General features: G+C 43.7%; 1 protein-coding gene across 5 annotated transcripts in view; it reads right to left on the bottom strand.

Annotated features, from left to right (window-relative positions):
- chb (CLIP-associating protein) overlaps nt 1-23,518 on the bottom strand; it is a 217,110-nt gene extending 193,592 nt beyond the window's left edge. For 3 of the 5 annotated variants that reach the window (XM_075692193.1, XM_075692192.1, XM_075692194.1), the window contains exons 1-7: nt 23,314-23,517; nt 16,499-16,731; nt 11,712-11,790; nt 11,071-11,114; nt 9,161-9,217; nt 5,470-5,561; nt 355-430 (exon numbers count right to left, since the gene is read on the bottom strand). In XM_075692193.1, the coding sequence (XP_075548308.1) occupies nt 355-430; nt 5,470-5,561; nt 9,161-9,217; nt 11,071-11,114; nt 11,712-11,790; nt 16,499-16,684 (534 nt within the window). In that variant the 5' untranslated portion in view covers nt 16,685-16,731; nt 23,314-23,517. Of the gene's footprint in view, nt 1-354; nt 431-5,469; nt 5,562-9,160; nt 9,218-11,070; nt 11,115-11,711; nt 11,791-16,498; nt 16,732-23,313 lie in introns of all 5 variants that reach the window. The other 2 variants (XM_075692191.1, XM_075692195.1) reach the window with 1 other exon arrangement.
- Nucleotides 23,519-23,959: the final 441 nt, after the last annotated feature.

Raw genomic sequence — 23,959 nt, 5'->3', positions numbered from 1 at the left:
CTTTTGTTTTTGGCTGTGTTATTACTGCCCACATTTGACCATCATTGTCTAACGTGTTCCATTTGTAATAACACTGTGAACCCCCATGGGATTTTCTATGACAAATAACAAGGTGCTTTGATTTTGATGTCAGAATAAAAATGGAAGACATCATTAGTAGCAACTGAGAAGGTTGGTACCGTACAATTTTCATTGCCTGCTTGGTGCTATTCCCAACATACATGTACAATCAAACAATCTGCACCTTTATTTATTCTGTGTACCACTTTCTTTTGAACACTATACTGAAAGCCTAGCTTAGATAGTAGTTTCTAGTAGTGGTTTCAAAGACAATGCACTAACTATATAATGTACCTGTGAGTTGGGGTCTCCAAGCAGCTTAGCAATTAGCGGCATAAACTTCATCAAAGACAGGTTCTGGGGGCCATACCTACATAAAAACAGAGGAAATAAAAGACATAAATACTTTACAAGTAACAACTAGAACACCACATCAAAACTAAACAGTAGAACCCACTTATAACAATATTCAAGTGCCACGAAAATTCCATTGTTATAATCGAGTTGCATGAAAAAAAAATGGGTGATGGCATAGCTGTTCCAAAAAATCTATAACAGCGGGGAGGCCAGTTCTCCCCACCATCTCCCTCCATGCTGCTTCTGCTTGTGTGAACTCGTTTAACTGTTTAACTCTCCTTCCTGCGCACTCCGATCGCATGTTGTTAACAAGCCACAGCTGACAGCGTTCAAGAATGGCACTGCTATAACAAATCCAAAGAGAGGTCACAGACAGCAAGTGACATACATACTAAGGTTTGTTACAGCGCAACCTAAGACAAGGACAACAGAAGGTACAAAACGAATACACAGCGCTGACTCTCAATTGATATTCTATTGAAGATATGTCTAAGATATATATAGGTGCCATTTGATAACCATGACATGCACAAGATACAGAGATGCGTCGAGGCAACTGTGGCAAACTGACGCATAATCAAAATTGACATAGGTAACGCAGTTGAGAGTCAGCGCCATGTCATCGTTTTGTACCTTCTGTTGTCCTCGTCTTAGGTTGCGCTGTAACAAACCTTAGTATGAATCCCAACCAACTGGCCCAACTTGCCGTTCTGATGCAGCAAGTGACATACAAGCTCCACCAAGGCATCGCTTTGGTGGCCCCAAAAGCCGCCTTTTAAAGAATGCAGGAATGTTGCCGCGGTAGCATCTCAACTTGAGAAATCCAGAGCAAAGGCTGGGATGAGATCGCCACAAGCACCTCGCCACGTGCTTCCCACTGGCTTGCACGAGAAAACCCCATATCCGTCAGCCTTGCTTGCTTTACACAAAGCTTGCCGACATTCAGGTGATCCACATAGTGTAGTGGAAAGTCCTTCACGAAAACAAGCCCCTGAGGGACTGTATTGTCTACAGGGCCTCACACGGGAACAATGCTGAGGCAGCGTGCCCTACCGCGTCAGCGCTGCCGTCGTGGCTGTCACTGTTGCTATCTGACGCAAGCATGTTTGCGACAATGGCCTCATCAGTTAGAAGCACTTCGTTTCCAAATCTATAGCTGTGCGATTTCTTTTCACTGGCAATGTCGTGCATTACCGATGATGAGCAGGAAGATCAGCCACCTTCCGTTTCGGCGGCGAGTCAAACAATGCTGAGAAACCACATGGCCAGGAATCTGGAACGAGCAATCTGGGAGCAGCACCGGCAGCATTGTCAGTGCAGTGGCACGGTCCATTCATGTTTCGGAGGGCGGTACGGTACACAGCTATTGGCGGCGAGGAGTTACGGAGTCGCCATCTATCGGAAGTGCCTCGCTGGCTTAGTATGAGGGATCACGTGGCATGCTCCTCATAGGTTTTGCTGTCAGCGCTCACTCAAAACACCACGCGCGAGCTCTCCCGGATATTTCTGTAAGTACTTTCGAAACGAGAGAAGTTTTTTACTGTCTAAATAATAATCTTGGGCAAACTGAAAGCACAGCATCGTTTACAGACGCTATGTCTCTTTACCGAATACGTACAGTGAACGCCACTGCGCCCGGTCGCCGCGATGGAGTCTCCCGAACCGGCTTCTTGCGTGAAAGGTAGGTAAACGCTGAGAGCAAACTACGTGAAATATGTTCTTATAGTGTTTTTATAACTAAATGGAGCGTAATAGAATGAAGCCTCAATGCAGCGATCGCACAGATTCGCTGCGACCAATTGCGCGTCTGCATGCTTGTCCGCGTACTGTTTCGCTTTCACCGCGTGCGCGTTTTCGCGCCGTGCCATGAGCTTTAGGCCGCAGAATATGAGCATTTGACAGTATACAAGCAACCATTGTTGTGTGGGTGCTATCAGAGCTATTCAAAAATAATTTCATTGTAGAGGCTTCGACGCCTACGGAGACTGTGATGTGCCATCGCGACGATGCAATGTTTTTTTTTTCTTCTAAATTCTTGGACGTTTCAATATTACTTCTCGAGTTGCGCCGCACAGTATGTTTATCGGTGTTCTCAGCGTGCGATTTCCCGCTGCTTCTTTTTTGGTAATCCAGTGCATTAATCCATAACACAAACCTGACCATATGCGATGCTTTTTTTAATGTGCTTCTTACCACGACATTTCCACTCCAGTGAACTTGCCAGTATCTATAGCATCGACAAGTTCATAGACCAAACCGTCATGACATTAGTTGGGCAGCGGACTCGGGCGAGCGTCTCGGTGCGCGTTTTCCGAACATCGCAGGCCCGGCGCCGTAGCAGAAATCTTCCTCGCGTCTGTGCTTGCTGCATACCCGAGTTGCAGCCGATGACTGTTTGCCGGTTTTATGTTTCGCGAGCCAAGCTTCACGCAGCTTCTTGTCCTGCAGCTACGTGTGAATAAGGCTGACACCGGGCTCCATTGCGTAGGTCCGGCACTGCGGCACCGCGCAGTAGCCTACCATGTTGCGCGCCTTCAAAGGCAGCCACTACCTATTGAAGTGCTTTCAAGCGTTGTAAAGGAGACACTCGAAGCGGGAAAATCTCGCCACTAAATGAGGACCGCAGCGTACGAGGGAATTTAAACTCTCGTTTTCAGCTCGCTTCGGCGCTCACGAAGCAGCCAACGCGGCCGCTATGTCCACGTGATCCCTAATAGCACGTCGCACCGACGGTGGCACCAGCTTTTCCAGTGGTGGAGCTTGAGGCCAATAGGTGCTGCGCATTCATGTTCGAAGGGGTGGAAAAAACGAGAGAGACATATGCGAAGCTGGCGTGCATCTCTCATAGAGAAGCAAGCGGCAACAGTTGGGGTGGCAGGCGATCGTGCAGCGGCTCACAGTTCACTTTTTCTTTTTTCTTTTCGAGGATTTCACATTCCATTACCTTTCGGCATGGACACCCAGCAGCCAGACGTCATTATCATAACCGATAATGTGGCAGGGGGCATTGTAGTAAGCGGGTTATTTCCCCATAGAAAACATAAGAAAGTTGACAATCAGCTTTTCAATGTTATAACTGACATATTGTTAAAACTGGTATCATTATAATTGGGTTCTACTGTATCTCCAAAAGCCCAGTGAAGAAAGAACCCACTACATCCAAACAATTGATTACAAAGTTCTAACATACAATAAAGGCTGTACAGTATTTCTGTGCGACCTACTTTAATCAGCATTTCTTTTGGGTACAAAAACTACATCCGCAAATGCAAGGTGTAAATTACATGCTTGGCTCAAATGGAGAATGATACCTGCAGAAGGAGATTCATATGCTCAAACTGGAGGGAAGGAAGCTTTGTTCAAATGGTCTACTGTCAATTTTCATTTTATTTCACATCACATTTCACTGGGCACAAAATAAGGAAGTCTTCTGTTCACACAGCACCACTGCAGAGAATGAACATTCTGGTTCCTAACCCTAACATGAAAAGGACTCGCAATATTCAAACCAATATAATCAAGGGGAATCAAAGTGGGGTTCAATGTCCTGAAACTTCACAGTCAGATTATAAAGGATTCCACAGAGGAGGGTTCCAGATTAATTTTGATCCCCGGGGATCCTCAACACACATTGAGAGCACGGTACGTGAGCATCTTTGCAACAAAATGCTGCTATCGCGACCATAAATCGAACCCGTAATTTTGTGCCCAGCAGCATAATGTCACTGCCACCGAGCCACCATGGTGGTTAATAATATACAATTATTCTTTCTTTACAAGCACAATAGGTGACTATGAACTACATGATGGTTGCATAATGCCACCATTGGGCACCTTTGTTGGCAGTCAAAAGAGAAGTGGAACTCATGCAAAGGGGTAATAAGCCACTAACACCAGACCAACCTAGCTGTGAACAAAAGCGCGGAAAGCACTAAGGAGTATCATGTCTGACTCGGGGCAACTAAAGGCTCCAGCAACATTCCAACCACACTAGAGAGAAAACGTGCATCACGAAAGCTGCAGTACAACAGCCTTGTCATGTGAGAGGAGGGATCTGATTTTCCGTGGCTTGCCGTATGCCGTCGACAGAGGAGAACAATGACAGCAGCCACCTCAGTGACGTGCACGCAGGAAACTGGTGCCATGCAGACCCACCTGACCACTCAATTTTTCACTTGCGTCAGGTATCAGCCAGACGACTCGTTTCGCACTATCTGCCCACGTCAGCTCTCATTTGTGGTTGTTTTGGTTGGCTTGTGTTGGTCTCATATGCACTTTTGCTGTCATGGTGTGCGATAGTCTTTAAAATGATGAGCCTAAATGAAGACTTCCCAATTGAAAAGTTTTTGGAGACAATGCACGCTATCCGATTCGGTACAACAGGGACCCTGAATACAAGGACGAGGAGGCGACACCCAGTACCTCCTTCTCTTTGTCTCCTGAACATGACGACACAACAACAGAAGGAAGCACACCAAAATGATCATGATCAATGTGGCAACAGCATCATCGTCTGGCATGACGTGCGTTAAAAACCAAAGCCAAAGAACTTAGCACCAATCTGTCAGTGGACAAAGGAAAATGCACACATCTCATACCTATGTGCAGAGTAAAACAGATTTTCTTGCTGTAATGTGACTGCCACCGTGGCGCACCACCAGTCAGCGTGGCCGCACTGCTGTAGCAGCATTTTACCCGCGGCAGCGACACATCATGTGCGTTTTTCCTCCAGTGTGGTTGGGGCTTTAAGCTGCATGTCATCATTGAAGCTGCTGCACACACTTGTAATATGACATTAAGTTCACCTTTACACTTAGTACAGCTGGAGATGACAGGGTTCCCCTAGGACATAAGGCCAGTGACTGACGATAATGCTGCCCGACTGCCTGTGATGATTATCACAGCACGACTTCTGCAGATTTCAAGTTCCATGTCTACTGGCCTGCCAAATACCTACTGTCATAAAATTACAAGCCCTTTGTGCTTATAATAATTACATGCCAAGGGGCTCTTGCCTGTGGTAAACAATTCACTAATATACAGTCTACTCACGCATTGAGGGCATCCTGGAGGCACAATAATACTTCTTCTCGTATTCGAAAATTTTTATGGCTGAATGCTGGCATCATCTTTTCAAGAATGTACTGCAACAACGAGAAACAATTCATCACTCAATGTCAAGTATAGTGAAAAAAATTAAAGGAATAATATTGAAAAACACTACATCCGTTTAGACTTATAGAGTGTTCATTCAAAACTACTTCATTAATTTTGCTGTAATAGGTTGATTTTAGAAGAGAAAATGAAAGACGATGTTGCATATTATTGAACTTTGCAGTGAATTCCCAGCTCCAGTATTTGGGATGTTTTGGCTCAGTAAAGGTTATAAATGGTTGCTAAGTTCAGCCTTCAGCTCTCTTAGCGCACTATATAGTCAATCTTTATGGGTAAAAAATTAACTAAGCCCAAGCAGGCGCTGTCAAAATCCACGAGTTCACGGCGAGATGGTACGAGAACAAGGCAGCGTCACCACGCATCTTTCATTTTCATGTCTTTTCTAGCTTATTGGGCCTCTTTTCACAGTAAGATCAGCTTTTTTGGTGCTGTAGAAGAGCAATTTATTAATACAGCTCAAATTATTCTTTTCTTTGGCATTTCTCTAAGGGCAAAGCTCAATGTAAGACACTGTGAATTAAAATAGGCAATGATGCCTGTACACAGTTGGCAAATGACATTCACAGATTTTTTTAGCACAAAAAGTGACAGCTACACCAAGATGAGAACAAGAAGATGGTAGTATAATGCCCAAACCTCAGCGAGCCGAGCAAATTCTGTTATGTCCTTCCAACCATTTGGTTAGGATACTGCAGAGTTAGTATATGCTTCTAGGAGGAAATGTCAATTTATATAGCTATTCCTTTACAATAACATTTCCTCATTAATTCTTGTTGCGTCCTTTGACCAAGCTGTACAGTGTGTCAAGGTATTTTCATTATATTAGTATTTATTAGCTTCTTAGTAAAATTACTAGAGGAAACACTGGCAGGCACTGCGATTGTTCGGCTACCATGAGAATGAGGCTAGTAATGATCTTCATGCCTGTGGCTTTAAACATCATTGTGGCTTTAATTACCATGCATTATCTTCCTCTAAGTGCCTAAACATTTAAGCAATTTTATTTTTGTACACATATCAGGCAATGCAGATAATTGTTGCATTTATTACAATGAAACATTTTATTGAAAATGTAAAGTCACAAATCCAATTGAAGCCAGAAGGATGAAACTTAGGCAAATCCAGGTACTAGGAATCATTCAATGCTGGCTCAACCGCCATATTTGCAGCTCCCATGGACACTAATGCCAGGGTTCCCTTTAGTAACTTTTGTATGAAACTATGCAACTAGGCCATGGTTGTACCAAGGTCCTTGAATACCTTTCTTCTGGTCACGAAACTGTCGCGTAATGCTATGGGAGTGTCCCATATAGCGCCCGCATTGGATACACTGCAGCTCTGGTGCAAGTAGAAGGGTATCAGAGCAGACACCCGACAGATGCCACAGGTGTGCGTGCACCCACTTTTGCACAAGGGTCGACTGGCATTGTCGGCATGTGAACATGCACATTACTTCCCTGTTTCGGTGCTGTGTTAAAAAATTTAAACACAAACAATTTCAAAACAACTACAAACCCTTGTTTCTATTCAGGTTCACCTGCAAAAGGTACACTTGGGAAAATTGTCAACCGCAATGTCATGGCACAACAGTGCCATGTATAAGTTAAGCAGAAATGCATCGCACATTAAATTATTTAAGCTAAATTTCACATAGCATCTTTAGGTTAAAGACTATAAATGTGGAAGAGGTGCCTTTCTTCATGACAGATTTGCATGATTGTGCAGCCATGGCATCTCGCGCGACTGATTGATCCCCTTCTTGCACCAGTGCCTCTGGTGCCACTTTCTGTCCTTATATGAAACTTTCGGAAAGTTTCGTGATGATGATGATGATGATGATGATGATGATGATGATGAATATAGTGTTTTGTGGCGGAAGGGCCAAGTATGACCAAAGAGCTTGGAGCTCTTTGGTCATACAGTTACGTGAACAGAAGGAAAGTATAGAAGTACCCCTACTTATGAAACAGCCACTAGATGGCAAAAGAAGACCAAAATTATTTTAAAATTACTTTTTTACAGTAACGAAATACTTCAAGATTTATGTTTGTTGGCGTGGGCCTCAGATCTTGAGTGCTGAGAATAGATGTAGAAGGTAAGAAAAATTATCTTGATGGCGCCAGCTACCACTAAGTCTGAAAGGTTGATGCGCATGAAATTTATCCATCCATATACATCGACAGCAACTGAACAAATTGCTAATTCTATTTTGACCCTAATGACCTGTCACTGTTTTACTGAGGTCACAGAAGCAAGATAAAAAATTTTCAGTTTGAGAGAGCTTTTCGTGAACTGTTGACTGACTGTGAATCAAATATATCGAAGACTTGTCTGCAAATTTCCTTCTTATTATCTCCTTCTTTGACTCCTTAGCTGCTTCATAAAGCTGCCTCATCCAGGCTACTGAGTTTTACTGTATATTTTCTGCTTATTACTGTTTTCTGTATATTAAGCCTAGACAACCCTTTGCAGGTCCTCAAACACATATATGTAAACTACTGTAATGTCAAAACAGGCTATGATCAAGCACTCAGAATGACTAGAGATTCTTCAAGAACACTTAAAGCCTGCAAACTGCTTCCACATGTGTCTTTCACATGGCAACAGTAGGACACAAATGAGACTTTACAGCAGAAGTTATTGCATGCATCACACTTACAGTGAGCACCTCATAAGAATTCTAGAAAGAGTGCATTACACGCTGCTAATACTGCTAGTATACTAATTATAACAACACAATAACGTTATTACACAAAACTTAAAAAGGAGCTTCAGGTTTTAAATGTGATATGGTCATTGTTGGCTGAACCAGTATTTATAATGCACAGATGTTGCAGCACCCCCGTGTGTCAGGACTGACGAGCAATCAGTTTTGGTGCGTTTTATGTTTTGAAAGAACAAGTGATGACATGTGTCCCTCATACTCTCTTTTTGTACTGAGTTGAAACAAACATTCTGACATACCTAAAAGATAGGTGCATACTCTAAATAGTGAAAGACCCATAAGCCCTTTCTTAAAGACCAAGTACAAAGAAATTTAGGACCACATACAAAATTTACATCTGAAGTATGAGCGGATGCAACGCAAGAAGCTGACAAAAATATCCGTTTTTACTACCAGAACTGGAAAAAAACAGCACCATTATTGTTGACCAGAAATGACGCTTAATACAGAATGCTGAGAACCAGCACAACTCTTTGGCGTAACCTCATGAGATTAGACTGCACCTGCAGTATGCTGAAAATCTTGGAGGCCTTGGTCTAGGATTTATGTCCTACCTACTAACTGCCAGGTGCACATTTAGCACCTGCAGTATGCTGAAAATCTTGGAGGCCTTGGTCTAGGATTTATGTCCTACCTACTAACTGCCAGGTGCACCAATTTAGCCAAAGCGAGTAGCAGTTGGCCATTAACAAGCTTTGACTGGCACCAGGTGCTGTTTTCTGTCGTCTTGTGGAGACATCAACATGTGTGATGCAATGAGGCATACGAGTTCTTACAGCTCCTGCACAGTGTGATGCAAAAATCCTGCACAGACACATGCCGCCAAAAGATAAAATGACCGACCTGAGGAGATGACACTGCCATCAGTTTCATGGTGAAGAACTTCGCCTGCTCCCGCACCTGAAATAAGGTATAAACAACAATGGTATAGATCTTTATAATGCATAAATTTTATAGAAACAGAGGAAGCAAGGGATTATGGAAGAAAAAATAACCGCCCACATGAATTCAGCACAATACATAAACCCACCAATGCAGTGGTTTGCCAACTATGGCACTCTATAGCTACATCGACATCCCAGCAGCTTCAACTCATGACCCTGCTTTTCTTCACGCAGGATACAAAATTGCTCATATGCTTACATTTAGGCTGTGTGGATTGAGGTGCACTCCCGCGACTCATCACCCATCTCGTGTGTGTGGTGCTTAGGTAGTTCAAATCAGTTACATAGGAACTTTGCTCCTGTGACTTTTCGTTCTCACGATTGGTGGACTGCTACCCAGTTAGCCCTAGCGCAGCAGGTGCATACACTCTATCGGTCTTGTGGTGAGCCTTTGCCAGTAAAAGCCATGACTGTCACACTGTGGTGTATCCTGGAACCAGTGTTTGTTGGCAATCTGATAGTGGAGCCGTCTCTGCACCGTGTCGGAGAGTCGACAAACCTTGCCATAGCGCCTTTGTGCGCTGCGGAGCGGAGGAGCATTGCGCCCTTCCTTGACCATGGCTTGTAAGGTAAGCCTCGTGCAAACTGATTTCCCACAAGGTGCAGTTCAAAGGACCACAGATGATGAAAGCTTTCCACTACAGTGTCTGTATTATACCAAATGCTGCCTTTTGGACATTAAAACTCATTAAACAGCATACTGCAAAGACAAATCCCAAGCAGTTCTCCTCATTTCAATACCTGGACAACAATTTTTTTATCTCAACCACAAGATTACTTTTTTTTTCTGTTTGTGTTTCTTCCTGTAGTGCTAGGCTGCAATCATGCGCATGGAAACTTTTCACAAGTAACGAGCTTCATGATGCAAAACCTATTTCTTGAAACAAGGACGCTGCAGCCTATGCCGTTGAATAATTTTATCTTGGGTGACTTGGTACGTGCTGAATGGCATGATATTGTAAAGCAAAAATACCATCAAGACATAGCAGAAACAAAGACGGCACTACATGGTAGCTCCGCCTTTCTTTCTGCTCTGTCTGTCTCAACTAATTTTCTTCTTTTTGGTATTTTTATGATACAATATCATGTCATTCACTATGCTGGTGAGCTGGTGTAAATGTAAGGAAGGAGCAGAGGGGCAGAAAACAATCTTTGAATTGAACTGAACTGAATTCTGGGATTTTATGTGCGAAAACCATGATTTGATTATGACGCATGCTGCAGTGGGGGACTTCAGATTAATTTTGACCACCAGAGGATCTTTAATGTGCCCCCAATGCACAAGACACAGGCATTTTTGCATTTTGCCCCAATCAAATTGTGGCCACCACAGCTGGGAGTTGATTCCATGACCTTAGCAGCGCAAGGGTGGTTGCAGAGGGCCCCTGTTGACCTGCAAGTGCTGCAGGCCTGCCGAATAGGTTCAAATCATTTGAACTCAATTGTTTTAGCTAGTGGCAGCACCTTTTGGAATTTTTGAAACAGGTGTAATTAAAGGGGGAGTAAAATAATGAAAAACAAAACACTGTGTGAAAAATATTTCTGAAGACATTTCTCAATAAAGAATATGCTGTCAAAACATTTTGCCAGACTTCAACACCGATGTTTGTCAGAAATGCTATTATTCCCAGTGGCATGGCTGGTCACAATGGAGTAAAATCATGAAAGTTCCTCAGTTTGCAACTACCATGTGGAACACACACTACAGTTGTGTCTAGCTTAACTAAATCTACATCGATATAGCAGCTCCAGCCCAAACAAAAACAAACCTACACATCACGAATAGGAGTAAATATGCAAAATACTTACAGAATCTTTGCTGTCACCCATTCTGTCTATGGCCGCTGAAATGACTGCAAAGAGAAATAGTTTTGACATGCTTAGCCAGCACAAAGCATATTTTACCTTAAGTGCATACATTAAGTGACCCCATTATGAATGATGCAAGGAAACGGCGAAGTTCTCAACCACAACAAATGGTGCAGACTGTGCGAGGTTGCAACACAGTAGCCATAGTAACGCTGGAAACAACAGTAGCACTACAATGAACCAGTGTTACGTTTGAACAAATGTAGCAAAGACAGATTTTTTGAAGTCTCAGAAATAGGTGAATGCATAGTTAGAGATAACACATAATCCAATGCTGCAAATGCGAACAGCAGGCAGAAATACTTATGAGACAGGTCTTTTGAGCTTATCAATCCTTCTGTCCGTCATCTTTGTTTAAATCATCCTTTAGTGCTAGCAATCTGTACAACATAAAAAAGAGAGCTCAACCCCATCATCAATATTTTCCTGATTCCGCAATACACTGTGCTACCCCAATCGTAAAAAGGAGGATGTTACAGTGGCACACTCTCAGAACAAAGGAAAGCTATCCATGAAGATCCTTGATTCTACAAAACTAATGCAGGCAGAGCTCTGAACTATATGAGCAAAGTTATGCCCACCTGTGGAGATATAGGGGCGGAAGTCATCCTTGAGCCTTTCTGCCAGGATCGACAATATCTCCAGGCCATTCTGTGCCACCTAACCACACAAGCACACAAACGGAGCATTGAGCAAGCCACAAATAAAACAACACCAGCAGCACTGAGATCTGCTTGGCTGTACTACCAGCAGATGCAGACATTTCTATGCCAGCTTTGCTTTCTGTCACATAAATCTGACAGGAGGTATAATTTGTGCTGTGTATGAGTAGAGCCTACAAACAAAAGCAACAGTTTTGCCCGAAAGATGAAGCATTGACAGTGATAGCACAGTAATTAGATTATAAGACAAAGTAAAGCTCATAGCTGTAAAAGGGCAGTATAAATTGCAGAAAACATTTGTTTATGAACTAAAGTAGCATGGTGTCATGCACCCAGAGACACACATAAACAGAGTTCCCTCGATGACCACAGGCACTTGTGGTCATAACATTGGGGTGATGACGAGTACCGGCAACAGGGAGCGCACATGCTTGTCCCAAAGCAAACTTTCCGTGCTGCTGGTTCCTTTGCCATTTCAACTGTGCCATGCCTCCAAAACTCGGCAGAACATGTGTCCTCCAAAACTGGGTGCATGAGAAGACAGCTTGCATGAAGCCACTAGCCTTCTTGGCTCACCCTTGCATGCTTGCCCTTCGACATGGCAGCTGCAGCACATCACTTGACCTACCAGAGTGCACAGGTCATGTATGGACTTGGCCCTGCAGACAGAGCAGACTCTGCGAGCTAGGCTGCACGAGCACCACATGCACCATTGCACCCGTGGCAGCATGGCGTTGACAATGGCACAAATGTGGTTTGAATGTCCACGTAGTTGGTTTGAGAATAAAATTTCCAAAGTCAATTCGTCTTCCAAGTCTAGTGTAGACTTTCAGTACCAATGAACAAGATACAAATTTTGGATGGCTGAATAGCCAAGAAGCCTAAATGAGGAACCTTAATTGCAGCAACAAATTTAATAAGTCGAGCGTCAATATAACGCAGTTGTACTTGCAGTGAAAAACTTCTATTACATCACGAATTTTGCTAATTCGACGTTTCACGGTTTCAGCAATAAAAACAACTTCACAAATTCCTAGAGTATTCCTGGTGTATAGTATAAGAGAAGAAAAAATAGGAATAACACTTATTTAAAAATTCTTAGCTATACACAGCTTGCCTCTTTCAGCAGCACACATGTGGCCACCACCAATAGAAGGCACACGAATAACCTAACAACCGATCATTTATTCAGGAAACGCCCGTTATGTAAGCACAAACCACTTCACAGCACCTTATAGAGGACAATGATCACCCGCATTCCGAAAAAAGTTTCACTATACAATGTTACTACAGAAGCTAACCCTTGTTGTGCCTGGCGATCCTTCAGAACAAAGGATGCTTCACCAGCAGGCATGTGGCTGTCACAGGTACTGATAAGGCCTCACCTTTCACTCAAGGAGCTCAATCAGCGTGAGCTGATTCTGACAGACAGGCAGTCATGTTCCAGAACTTCGGCTTTTCGAGTGCCCGGAAATGACAGCTCGCTTCAAGACAACAATGTCGCCCCCTCCTGACCGTCACAAAGAGGCCACTGATCGGTGACAGGGTCACTGTCAGAGGCTCCCGGCGAAGGATGTCATCGGCAGCTTTACGGTTTGCCACGTGTTAGCCTTGTATGGCACACGCTAGATACAGGTGTGCCACGTTGGAGACAAGTGGGGGTTCGGCATTTGTGATTGGCCAGTGAATTCCCTCGACAAGGGAAAGAGGGAAATAAATAGCGTAAAAGGCGGATCTGAACTTCTGTGATGGGAGGCTTGGACATGCAAAGAATCAAGCATGTAGTGTGCTCCAAAAGTTGAAGCCGTGTGTATAAAACTCAACCATGTGCCCTTGAATATAAACCTTTTCTGTTCTCTTAAATGTCGCTCGGAAACATTCTTCCGGCACTTGGCATGGCACCATCCATGGACCCTTGGTGGCCGCACGGACCACCGAATTCACAACAGCCTACATATTGTGTCAGCACTGTGCTTTATAAAATAAGCTTCCAAAATTTTGAGGGACATGACAACTCTGCATCAATGCAAAACTCTGGCTGCATTACAGCAATGGTCCACACACACAATACCAGCAATAGGTCACGAAATGCGACCCTGTGAGACTTTTCAGATCGTTTTAATGTGAAGTATTATTGGGTTCAGTCAGCAATGTTTTTTGTGGGGTGGGCCAGGTAGTATGGTTGAATATGAACTACAATGTGGTGCGAGTGAACGCATCTATGTTCTCCTTAATAAAACAATAAATCATGGCATAAAACCTGTACATACAATGCTGTCTCACATGTACCTCTAAAGCACATAGACTTCCTAATGGAATAAATAAGTGTGATGGAAAGTGAAGGACAATGCACGGGAATGGAGCTCAGGGCAATGCGTCTTCATTCATGGTATATTGCACGACGAAGATGCACATAATGCATGCCACATGCTCTTGTGAGCAGCACTTCATTTTTCTTCCTATAGGCGTGTGTTCTATAGCCGATGTCGAAATTGTGATATATAGAAGTTGGTCTTCTAGTGGCACTTTAGGGAAGTTGACGTCAAAATAGTGGCATGCGAGAATTTTCTTAATGACATTAAGTGAGCTCTGACAGCGGAAGAGATGCAATTGTTTATTAACATTGTTGTGCTGATACAAAACAATGTCGCATCACTGTGAAAAGCCAAGAGGAGTGACCGAAATATTTATGAGTAAGCAGAGAAAGTATGCATGCTGTCTGTTTCGAGAAGGTCAACATTTTGAATGAACCAAGCACATGAGAGGCACTGAAACTTGGACACTATATGCTAACAGCCCACACATGGCATATCATTATTATGTGTTCCCAAGGGTACTTAACGATTTGAAGACCCACGGCTACAACTACTGCTTCAATCTTCATAGGCCACTACTCATCCTTCTCAATGTGCCGCCTAGCACGGCACCATTGACAACTGTAGCTCAAAATAAACTTGCCAAACCCATAGCACAAACAGAGTAACATGTCAATAAAGGATGTCTCAATGCAACAAGTGTGTAATACTTAAGGTGTTATCAATTATGCGCAGCTCAAATACATCAACCCTTGACATTCTCCCATATTTTATTCAGATCCCACATTACTTACTGCCTATAAAATAATGACTTATTTCCATGCATCGTGCAGGAAAATGCTCCGCATTGACATGGACTCCCAAACTGCATGGGATCTACAGACATGTTATGCCCCTATAAGCGCATGCTGAGACATCTGCCTGTCTGACCTAAGTATACACGTCCACACGGGAGAGGGGTGCTGTAGCTAACAGCACATGTGCACAACATGAATTGACCTCATGCCTGACCAAACATGCACGATGGCCAGGCTGTCCTTGCGTTCATTTCTGAATAGCAACCCATAAACTACTTAGCTTATTCTTCAACAAGAAAATCCACTTCTGTTCCATATTTTGCAACAACCTTTTTCAGCCAATGTGACAAAAAAATTAAATATGGGGTTTGACATGCCAAAACCACGATCTGATTATGAGGCACACCGTAGTGAGGGGCTCCAGAATAATTTGGACCACCTGCATTTCTTTTAACATGCAACTAAATCTAAGTACACGGGTGTTTTCGCATCTCACCCCCCATCGTAATGCGATCGCCGTGGCCGGGATTTCATATCGCGACCTCGTGCTTAGCAGCCCAACACCACAGCCACTAAGCAACTCCGGCGGATGACGATGTGACAGGCGGAGGATGCAAGGTACCAAGGGTTATTTTTGTACATGACTTTTTCCTACCCTCTCCTAAAATCCTCTTTGCAGTTGTCAACTTTACACTGAGTTACATATTGATTGAATAATGGGTTTTAATGGTGCAAGGGCATCTTTCGTCAAAGAGTGCCATAACTATTGATACATTAAATGATTTAAATATATATGAGTCACACAAGAATGGCAAGGATATACAGGCATAAGAATCTAGCAGAAACAAAGATGTAAAAGGTCTAGCTAAAACATTGGCATTACTGTTGGATAAGACGTTTCCACTGTGTGTCAGTTATATAGGGATTTCAGTGATTACGAGCAATAACTTATTGTTATATGTTATAGGCCTACAGGTTATAAATAAGTAGATTTCAGTGATTATGAGTGATAACTTATTGCCTTTAAGCCGTCAGTAAAGTACTTCTACCATGAGAGAAGCTGCAAGGCCTCAAGGCAATCGAACACCTCAGGCTCCTCATGTATGTGATGGAGCCTGGTAGCTTAGCTTGTAGTAATGTGTCTACAAACTGGACGCCGGCGAGGTAACTAAGAACTCGTAACACTAAACATGGGGTCATGGGATAAAAATATTGCAGGGTAAATTGGTATATTATGCTTCAAAGGTCTTTAAAGTGCTGCAGTCTTGGACTTTCAATTAAGATGTTCTGGGCTGTCAGTTTTTTTTTCCCACATTTTGTGCATATAGGTGGCTGTGTGCCAGTTCACAGGTACGTGTGTGTTGCGTATGTGTGTTCTATGCGTGGCCTGCAGAGTGCAGTTTCTGTGCACTCAGTTAGGGAAATGAATCTGTACCAACTAGTTCAATTCACCTTACTTCTAAGGGAGTGTCAGCAACAGCATGTCCTCATTTGCTGGTTGGCAAAAGTCATAACACTGCTTATGCTATGCCAGTGCTGTAAGTTTCAACAGTGCCTGGCCTCTTTCCACACTTCACAAGGGAAATGCCCCTACCTTCGAGTTACTGCTGTTGAGCCAGGCAACAAGCCCATCAACCACAGCGCCCATTTCAGTGCAGTCGACAAGGTTGAGCGGGTCCTCCAGGTAGGAAAGCAGGGTGGCACCCAGCTGTAGCCGCTTCTTGGTGTCCTGGCAGCCCAGCTGGGGCACAAACTGCTCCAGTCCCACAACCAGTGCCATCTTCTCAGGCCTGGGGGCTGTCACCAGCCCTGTGTCGTCCCCCAACCCTGCATTTTTTTTTAACAAGGTCTCAGTGCAGTTCTCAGACTTCTTAGCCTCAAAGGACCTTGCTGGCTTTCATAGGATGTGCAGCAATTCCATACTTGACTTTTCTGCATTGCACAACACAGCACTGATCCTCTGATATGGAGACCTATCTTACTGAGTAGACAATTGAAAGTAGCCATCTTAACCCTCCTACGAGTTTTCACATGGAGCAGTGAGAAAACATCAAATGCTACAGCAAGCTAAATAGCAACTGCTACAACCTATATGGTTATCAAAACTTCCAGCAGGAACAGCACCTTACCCCACAGTTGCGACTTAGATGGCTTTATCTAATACAGTGCTAAAATAGAAGACATTGGGGATGACCCAAGAAATGCATGAATGTCACACAGCTGTTCTGAAGAAATTCGAATGAAAGCTTGTGACATGATGTCATCAGATCGTAGGACAGCCGTTGGTGCAATTAGGAGATAACTAGAAATCAACCACAGAAACATGATCTTGCTGGCCCTTAATTAAAATATTGGTGAAAGATTTGCACTATGTTTATAGAAGTTGGTTGTTTCCTAATGGCAACTAATGACAACAGTCGCAACAGTGTGCACTGTTAGTGACCACGTTTTCAATGTGCAGCATTCCAAAGATCACCTTGAGAGAACTCCCTGTTAACTTTAAATATTTTTTTACATCACTATCACCTTATTCGCTTTCTTCTGTTCCCTTTTACCCCTTCCTCAAAGCTGAGTAGCAGGCTAGAACATGGCAGTTCAGGCTGACCTCTCAGCTTCTGTCTCATAATAAATCTCTCTCTTGAAAGAATGTTTCCCGAACAATAAGGACATCAAGGAAACTCACTGAAAAGTTGAACAGTGTTTCAGTGAATGGCTTCAAGATAGTCATGACAGTCAACAAAGGCCATTTATAAAGAAGAGGTGCTACACACAACAACTTACACGAAATGTTGCAACATTATGGCCAGCTTTCCAATTGGTTAGCCACAACCATGGAACTGCTGTCAATGTCAACAGTTTAGGGGGCTGACAACACACCACACATTAGTAAGAGGCAAAGAGAGAAATACAATCATTCAGTCTGTGTTCTTTGCAGTCATTCAGTCAAAACTAGTAAATGACACTGGTAAAAGCAAATTGTACTCACAAAATACCAAGCTATGATGGCACAAACAACTTCTTGTTATGGCAGCAGAATAACATATGTGAAAGTTATGATGTATGGTCATCACCAACATAGTTAACCTGAACACATGTTAAGTGCCTTTGTGCTTCTCCTATGGATTGTGCTGGTAATTTCTGTTCAGAATACCTCGACTGGTGCTAGCTTAATCTGTCTTCCTTTCAAAGAATTCCACGCTTGCTCCTTGCAGCCTGTGTTTTTAAAGTTAAGCCACATGGACATGTGTTTATTGCTTGGGTGAAGTCCAACAGCAGCTGCACAAACACATGCTGCCTCGATGAGAACCAACACAATTTATCAATGCAATATTCACAAACAGCACAGTAGCCAGTGCTTCTCACATAACTTGTACAACCATCACCAGCCTAATTTATGTACACTGCAGGACAAAAGCCTATCCCAGAAACCTCCAATTAGACACACTCACACTCTCAGACACAAACACACACACTTAAGACATGGCAAATGCTTCAACACCCTGCTCTGTTCAACATATAGTCGTTTAGTCTAGCAGCATTTCAAGCATGTTAGCTTGCAACAAGCACAGTGCATTGCTCCTTGCTGCAAGCTGTAGTGCAGCAGCTGCTTCAATGTAGCATGAAACAGTGACAACAGGAAAATGCCTCCAATTTCAGCCTACGACAGCTGTATGCCACACTTTAGAGCAATGTCTCGCCTGTCAAGCCTTCAGCCCTGCCTATGTATCATCAGTTGTACATACATTGTCATCAACAGAAAAAATTGTTCACTTCAATTTTAATGCTTACCAAATGTTTTACTACTCAATTCAATAAAAGCGGGCAGTAAATTTTTCAATTCATCAACTTTCATGCTTACTCTCCACTCAATATCTGCAAAAACCTGCCAAGCTGCTTCGGATGATAATTACCTGAAATGCAGTGACAGACAGCGTTTGGGCCCAACTACTGGCATTGCAAAAGAAAGATAACAAGTAAGTCAATGTAGTATTCAAAAAGAAACTGTACCTCCCTTCAGTAGGATTGCAGTAGGACGTATTAAACTCAAAAACTGAACCCTGTAGAGCTCAGCTTTAACTTAGGGCCTTCGGGGGGGAGGGGGGGGTAGTTTCTTTTTTGCATTTATGTATTGCCTGCAGCCTATACATCCTCATTCCAATGTGCGTGACCCTGCACATAAATAGTCAAGTTTACTTTACACTCCTGACACCTCATTGTGCGGCTGTCACAGCTGTCAACGACACAGGTAACAAGAGACGACAAGAATTTGCAGCCTCACTCAACGAGCTAATCAGGCTGTCCCTGGCTTTCTTCCACTGTGACGCACTCTTCAGAGTGAATAATCTAGCATTCCTTTCTGTCATGTGCAGCATATGCTTCACAAACAAACATAGGCTTTCAAATTTGAACATTTACGTAAGAAAAGCATGGAATAAAGTCCTGTCTGCATCTGTCTTCATTCCTGTCACTGCGTCTGAGTGTACTTCAACTTTCAATTCGTTTTTTAGCTCTGTGTTCACCAATGAATACTGTTCCTCCGTTCCCTGTGTCTCCGACCTTCATTATCGCTTCATGTCCCCTATAAATATTTAGTGTTGAAGGCATCTCAAAACTAATACGCGATCTAAAGGTGTCTACATCATGTGGCATTGACAACATTAATTCCAAAATTCTAAAGAACACGTCAGCTATATACAGGCAGGTTTTGTACTACATTTTTCAGCAGTCTTTATCAGCAGGTCTTCTTCCTGCAGACTGGAAGATAGCCAAAGTTATTCCTATATTCAAAGATGAAAACAGAAACTCACCTGGTAACTACCGCCCCATTTCACTAACATGCATTTGTTGCAAGCTTCTCGAGCACATCACTGCCTCCCATTTATCCAACCATCTTGAATCTAACAACTTTTTCTTTAAAATCAACATGGTTTCCGTAAAGCATTGCCTTGTGACACCCAACTATTGGAATTTACGTCAGATTTACAATATGGCATGAATAATAGCAAAATTATTGATTGCATCTTTCTCGACTATGCAAAAACCTTTGACAGAGTTGCTCAGTGTCGTCTAATAGCTAAATTAACTGCTCTTAGGATTGAATCATTAACATTATCTTGGCTTCGCAATTTCTTATCTCATCGGCAACAGTTCATATCTGTGAATAACTTTAGCTCCTCCACATCTGTTGTAACGTAAGGTGTTCCTAATTTTTATCAATGATTTGCCGAGCAACATTTCCTCCTGCATACGACTTTTCACGGATGATTGCGTAATTTACAGAATGATTAACTGTAATGATGACCATCTAACTTTACAAAATTACCTTCACCTAGTTAATCAGTGGTGTGAACACTGGCAAATGACACTTAACGCATCTAAGTGCTGCATTCTTTCCTTCGCTCGTATGAAATCCTATCCTAAGTTTCCTTTCAAAATCTTCTCATCGGAAGTTCCTCGTTACTCTACTTACAGATATCTTGGCGTTTATTTTTGTACTAATCTTGCCTGGAGCTTTCACATCAGGAAGATATGAGCTAAAGCTAACAGAACTTTAGGGTTTTTACATCATCATCTGCACCTTTCGCCATCTACTATCCATCAACAGGCCTACCAAACTTTAGTACGCCCTCAACTTGAATATGCTTCATCGATCTGGTCTCCTCATCAACAATACCTAATAGATAAATTGGAATCCATCCAAAATCGTGCTGCCCGCTTTATAACTTCTAACTACAGTCGTCAATCTAGCATTACCCAAATTAAATGCAATGTTCCCCTAGCGGACTTGGATTCCCGCCACTCTGTTGCTCTTCTATGGCTCTTTCATAAGTACTACTATAACTCATCGTCCAGCCATTTGTCACTTGAAATCCCTTCTCGCACAACTACTCGACTTCCTAATCATCTCAGTTTCAGGCGCCTTTTTGACTGCACACAGTCATTCAGTAACTCTGCATTACTGCGCGCCATCGCACTATGAAACAGCCTTCCAAATAATATTGTCTCAAAAGATCCTACCAAATTTTGTGAACATTTGGAACTTCACGTTCGCTTGACTATGTTGTACGACCTTGTATTGTATTCGCCTTTGTATCGTTTTTCGACTTTCTTTTCCATAGTATTCCCTCGACTTTGTATGTATTTTTTCCAATGTTTACCAATGTTACTTTTTTTCCAATGTACAAACTTATTTGTTTCTTACTATGTAGTTCCCTTTTCTGCGTTAAATATTTGTCATTTTTCTGTAACCCCTCCCTACCCAATGCTCCTCCAAGAATGTTGGGTAAACTGAATAAATAAACCTGCTGTCTTCTTTTAAATGTAAAGGACCTGCACTAGTGTTTTCTTCCAAAACTAAAACAAATTTCAATTATGGGGTTTTACACGCCAAAATCACATTTATTGAGGCGCACTGTAGTGGGGGACTCCGGAATAACATGGACCATCTGGAGTTCTTTAACATGCTGCTTTCATCACTCTGCTTATCACACTTGTAAGTGGTACGGTGTGATATGCCCGGTTCGGGCCACTCATCCTAAGCAATGCGTATGCGATAATACGCAGCGTTCTTCACCACAGCCTCCTGTCATAAAAAATCTGCGGTGCCAGCATAATGCATTGTACAACAATGACAACTGCCTTCCAGGTGGGAGGGGTCCACTTCGAGACAATTGATCGTAAGCCGGCAAAAGTCGAGGGAGCCAGTTTGTGCACGCCCAGACCATCGTTTCACCACAGGTGGGGGCCCTACATGCCCTCCCGAGTGCCTCGGCAAAGTATACACAAGTGCCGGGCGTGACAGCCACGTCCGTGACCCATATCGTATACGCGGTGCCTTGCGAAACGCCAACCAAGTGAGGTATCCCCAGCGGCGCGGCCATATGAAGCGTGTCAACGTTAAGCTTCTCCTCCCCTCAAGACATCGCCGGGAGAAGCAAGACGCGGAAGTCCGAGTGCATGCACAATTGGAAGTCCGCTGCGAAACGCTCAGAGGCTGCCTGCCTGCTCGGTGGACTCCTCGTCACGTCGCTTGCCCTCGCGCGCGAGAGCCGCTGCCGCCAAACCGGCCGGAGAACGTCAGCCACCGCCGCAGCCAAAACAGCAGAGGCGGCACACAGCAGTCGTTCGTCGTCGTCGCCTCCGCAATTCCGCGCGCTTACGTGACGTCAGGCGGGCCCTGCCTTACTTGGGAATTTCGCGTACACTGAGATCTCATGGCCATGCCCCACTACTATATGCGTGAACGGGCGTGTGGGTAAGCGGTGTTGGTCGCCGCGCCCGCCCTGACCAAAAACGCGCCTCCTGAAACAGCTCGCACGTTCACACAACCTGTTGTCGGTGCACTCAAGGGCTACACCCCTTTGCGGGGATGCACCTTCACGAGAAAACCAAGCGCGCACATACACGAACCACGATGGTAGGGCCGTCGTGGCTGGCCGCGTGTATGCCAAGACACACCGTGAAGGATTCACGGCATATCAGATACGGCAGTTAGCGGGGAACGCTTTCTACGCAGCAGATTTGTTTTCTTATGGCTAGCGAATTTCTTGCTGCTCCTTTCTCCTTAGCGTGGGATCTGTACGCGAACGCAACGAGATGATGCTGGGTAGCGCGTTGCTAGCATCCGAAGTGCAGACACGTTAGTCTCGTCCAATGCAAATATGTCCGAGCAAGCTTGAGTGCTACTGATTCACTCCAAAAGCACTGAGCTTGGTTACATTGTCTTGGCGATCCATACAGTTGAAGCCCAGCTGAGCATGAACGCGCCGAAGGAATGAACGAATGAGCATGAACGCGCCACAGGCGGCATGGGAGTGACAACCGAGTAGCCGGCGAGCAGAGGCGTCGCGATGGCAAGAAACAGACTAAAACTTCTAACGTGCGTCTTTTAATCAAGCGATTTCTCGCCTCCTAACTTTTTGAGACACAAGAACAAATTTCTTAAAAGAGAAAGCAAAACGCCGACAGCAGGTATCCTGTCGCAGAGGGCACTCCTTCGGAGCAAAGGCAACCTTAACATGGCAAAAGGAAGCCTACGCGGTGTGCGTTTTATTTATAGAAGAGTAACTGAAAATTCCACGCCCGTCTGAATTTGGGAAATGCAGAGGCGACGATAGGTTCTCTCGTTTTCTTCTTCAATTTACGCGATCCGAGCCGACACCTAGCTAGAGAATGACTGCTACACGCGCAACTCTTTCGCTTTGACATGCCCCTCAGCACCGTGGTGTGCTGCATATGGGAGCAAAAAAGCATCACGAGAGATAGAGCAATGCTTCGACCAAAGGAAACGCTGTATGAGATACCTTATAGCCAAAGCAAACATTTCGAACAACAACGTCAAAGCGACACTATAGGCTTACGTTGAGAAAGCGCCCGCACTTAGCGGCATCAAAAAAGAAGTTAACTCACCGCTCCTCTCGTGAACCTTTCCAGGCTTTTTGCACAGCACAGACAACACCTTTTCACGAGCACTGCACTTTTCTTCCGTGTTTTTCTTGTGGAAACCATGAAGATTCACACGTATATTTCAACAAACTCCGGCAGTAGCTCACCCAACACCTACAACACTGCTAAGCGCTAAACCTAGCCACATACGGCCATCAAATTTTCATGACGTCAGTTCAGCTACGTCCGAACATCAAGAGAGGGCGCTAAACGCGCTATCACCATCAACTTTTTTAGACGTTGATCATTGATCACCATCTATCATGCACTAAAATAGTATAAATGGCTTCCTGGAACGGATGCTGGCCAAATGTGAATGTTGTATGTGGCCTCAACTCATGATAATGAGTGACTGTGTACAGCATTGTTCTTGTTTTCTTTTTTTTTACTTTTTGTTCATGATAATATTTGCCGGTGTATAACGGATATATTTAGAAGACCGAGATGTCAGCTCCGACCTTGCCTCAGGTTCTCGCGGCTAACATATATAGAGCAAAAAAAAAATAAACATGTTCCTTAACAGCAGCTGGGAACATATATCTGAAACAACTACACATTTATTGCCAAAGATCTTTTAGAACACAATTGATCGCATTTCAAGCCATAGGGT

Source organism: Dermacentor variabilis, chromosome 5, assembly GCF_050947875.1.
Source record: "Dermacentor variabilis isolate Ectoservices chromosome 5, ASM5094787v1, whole genome shotgun sequence".
NCBI classification, from domain to species: Eukaryota; Metazoa; Arthropoda; class Arachnida; order Ixodida; family Ixodidae; genus Dermacentor; species Dermacentor variabilis.
Note: the sequence above shows the minus strand (reverse complement) of the source record. Positions and strands in the feature narration are given on the sequence as shown.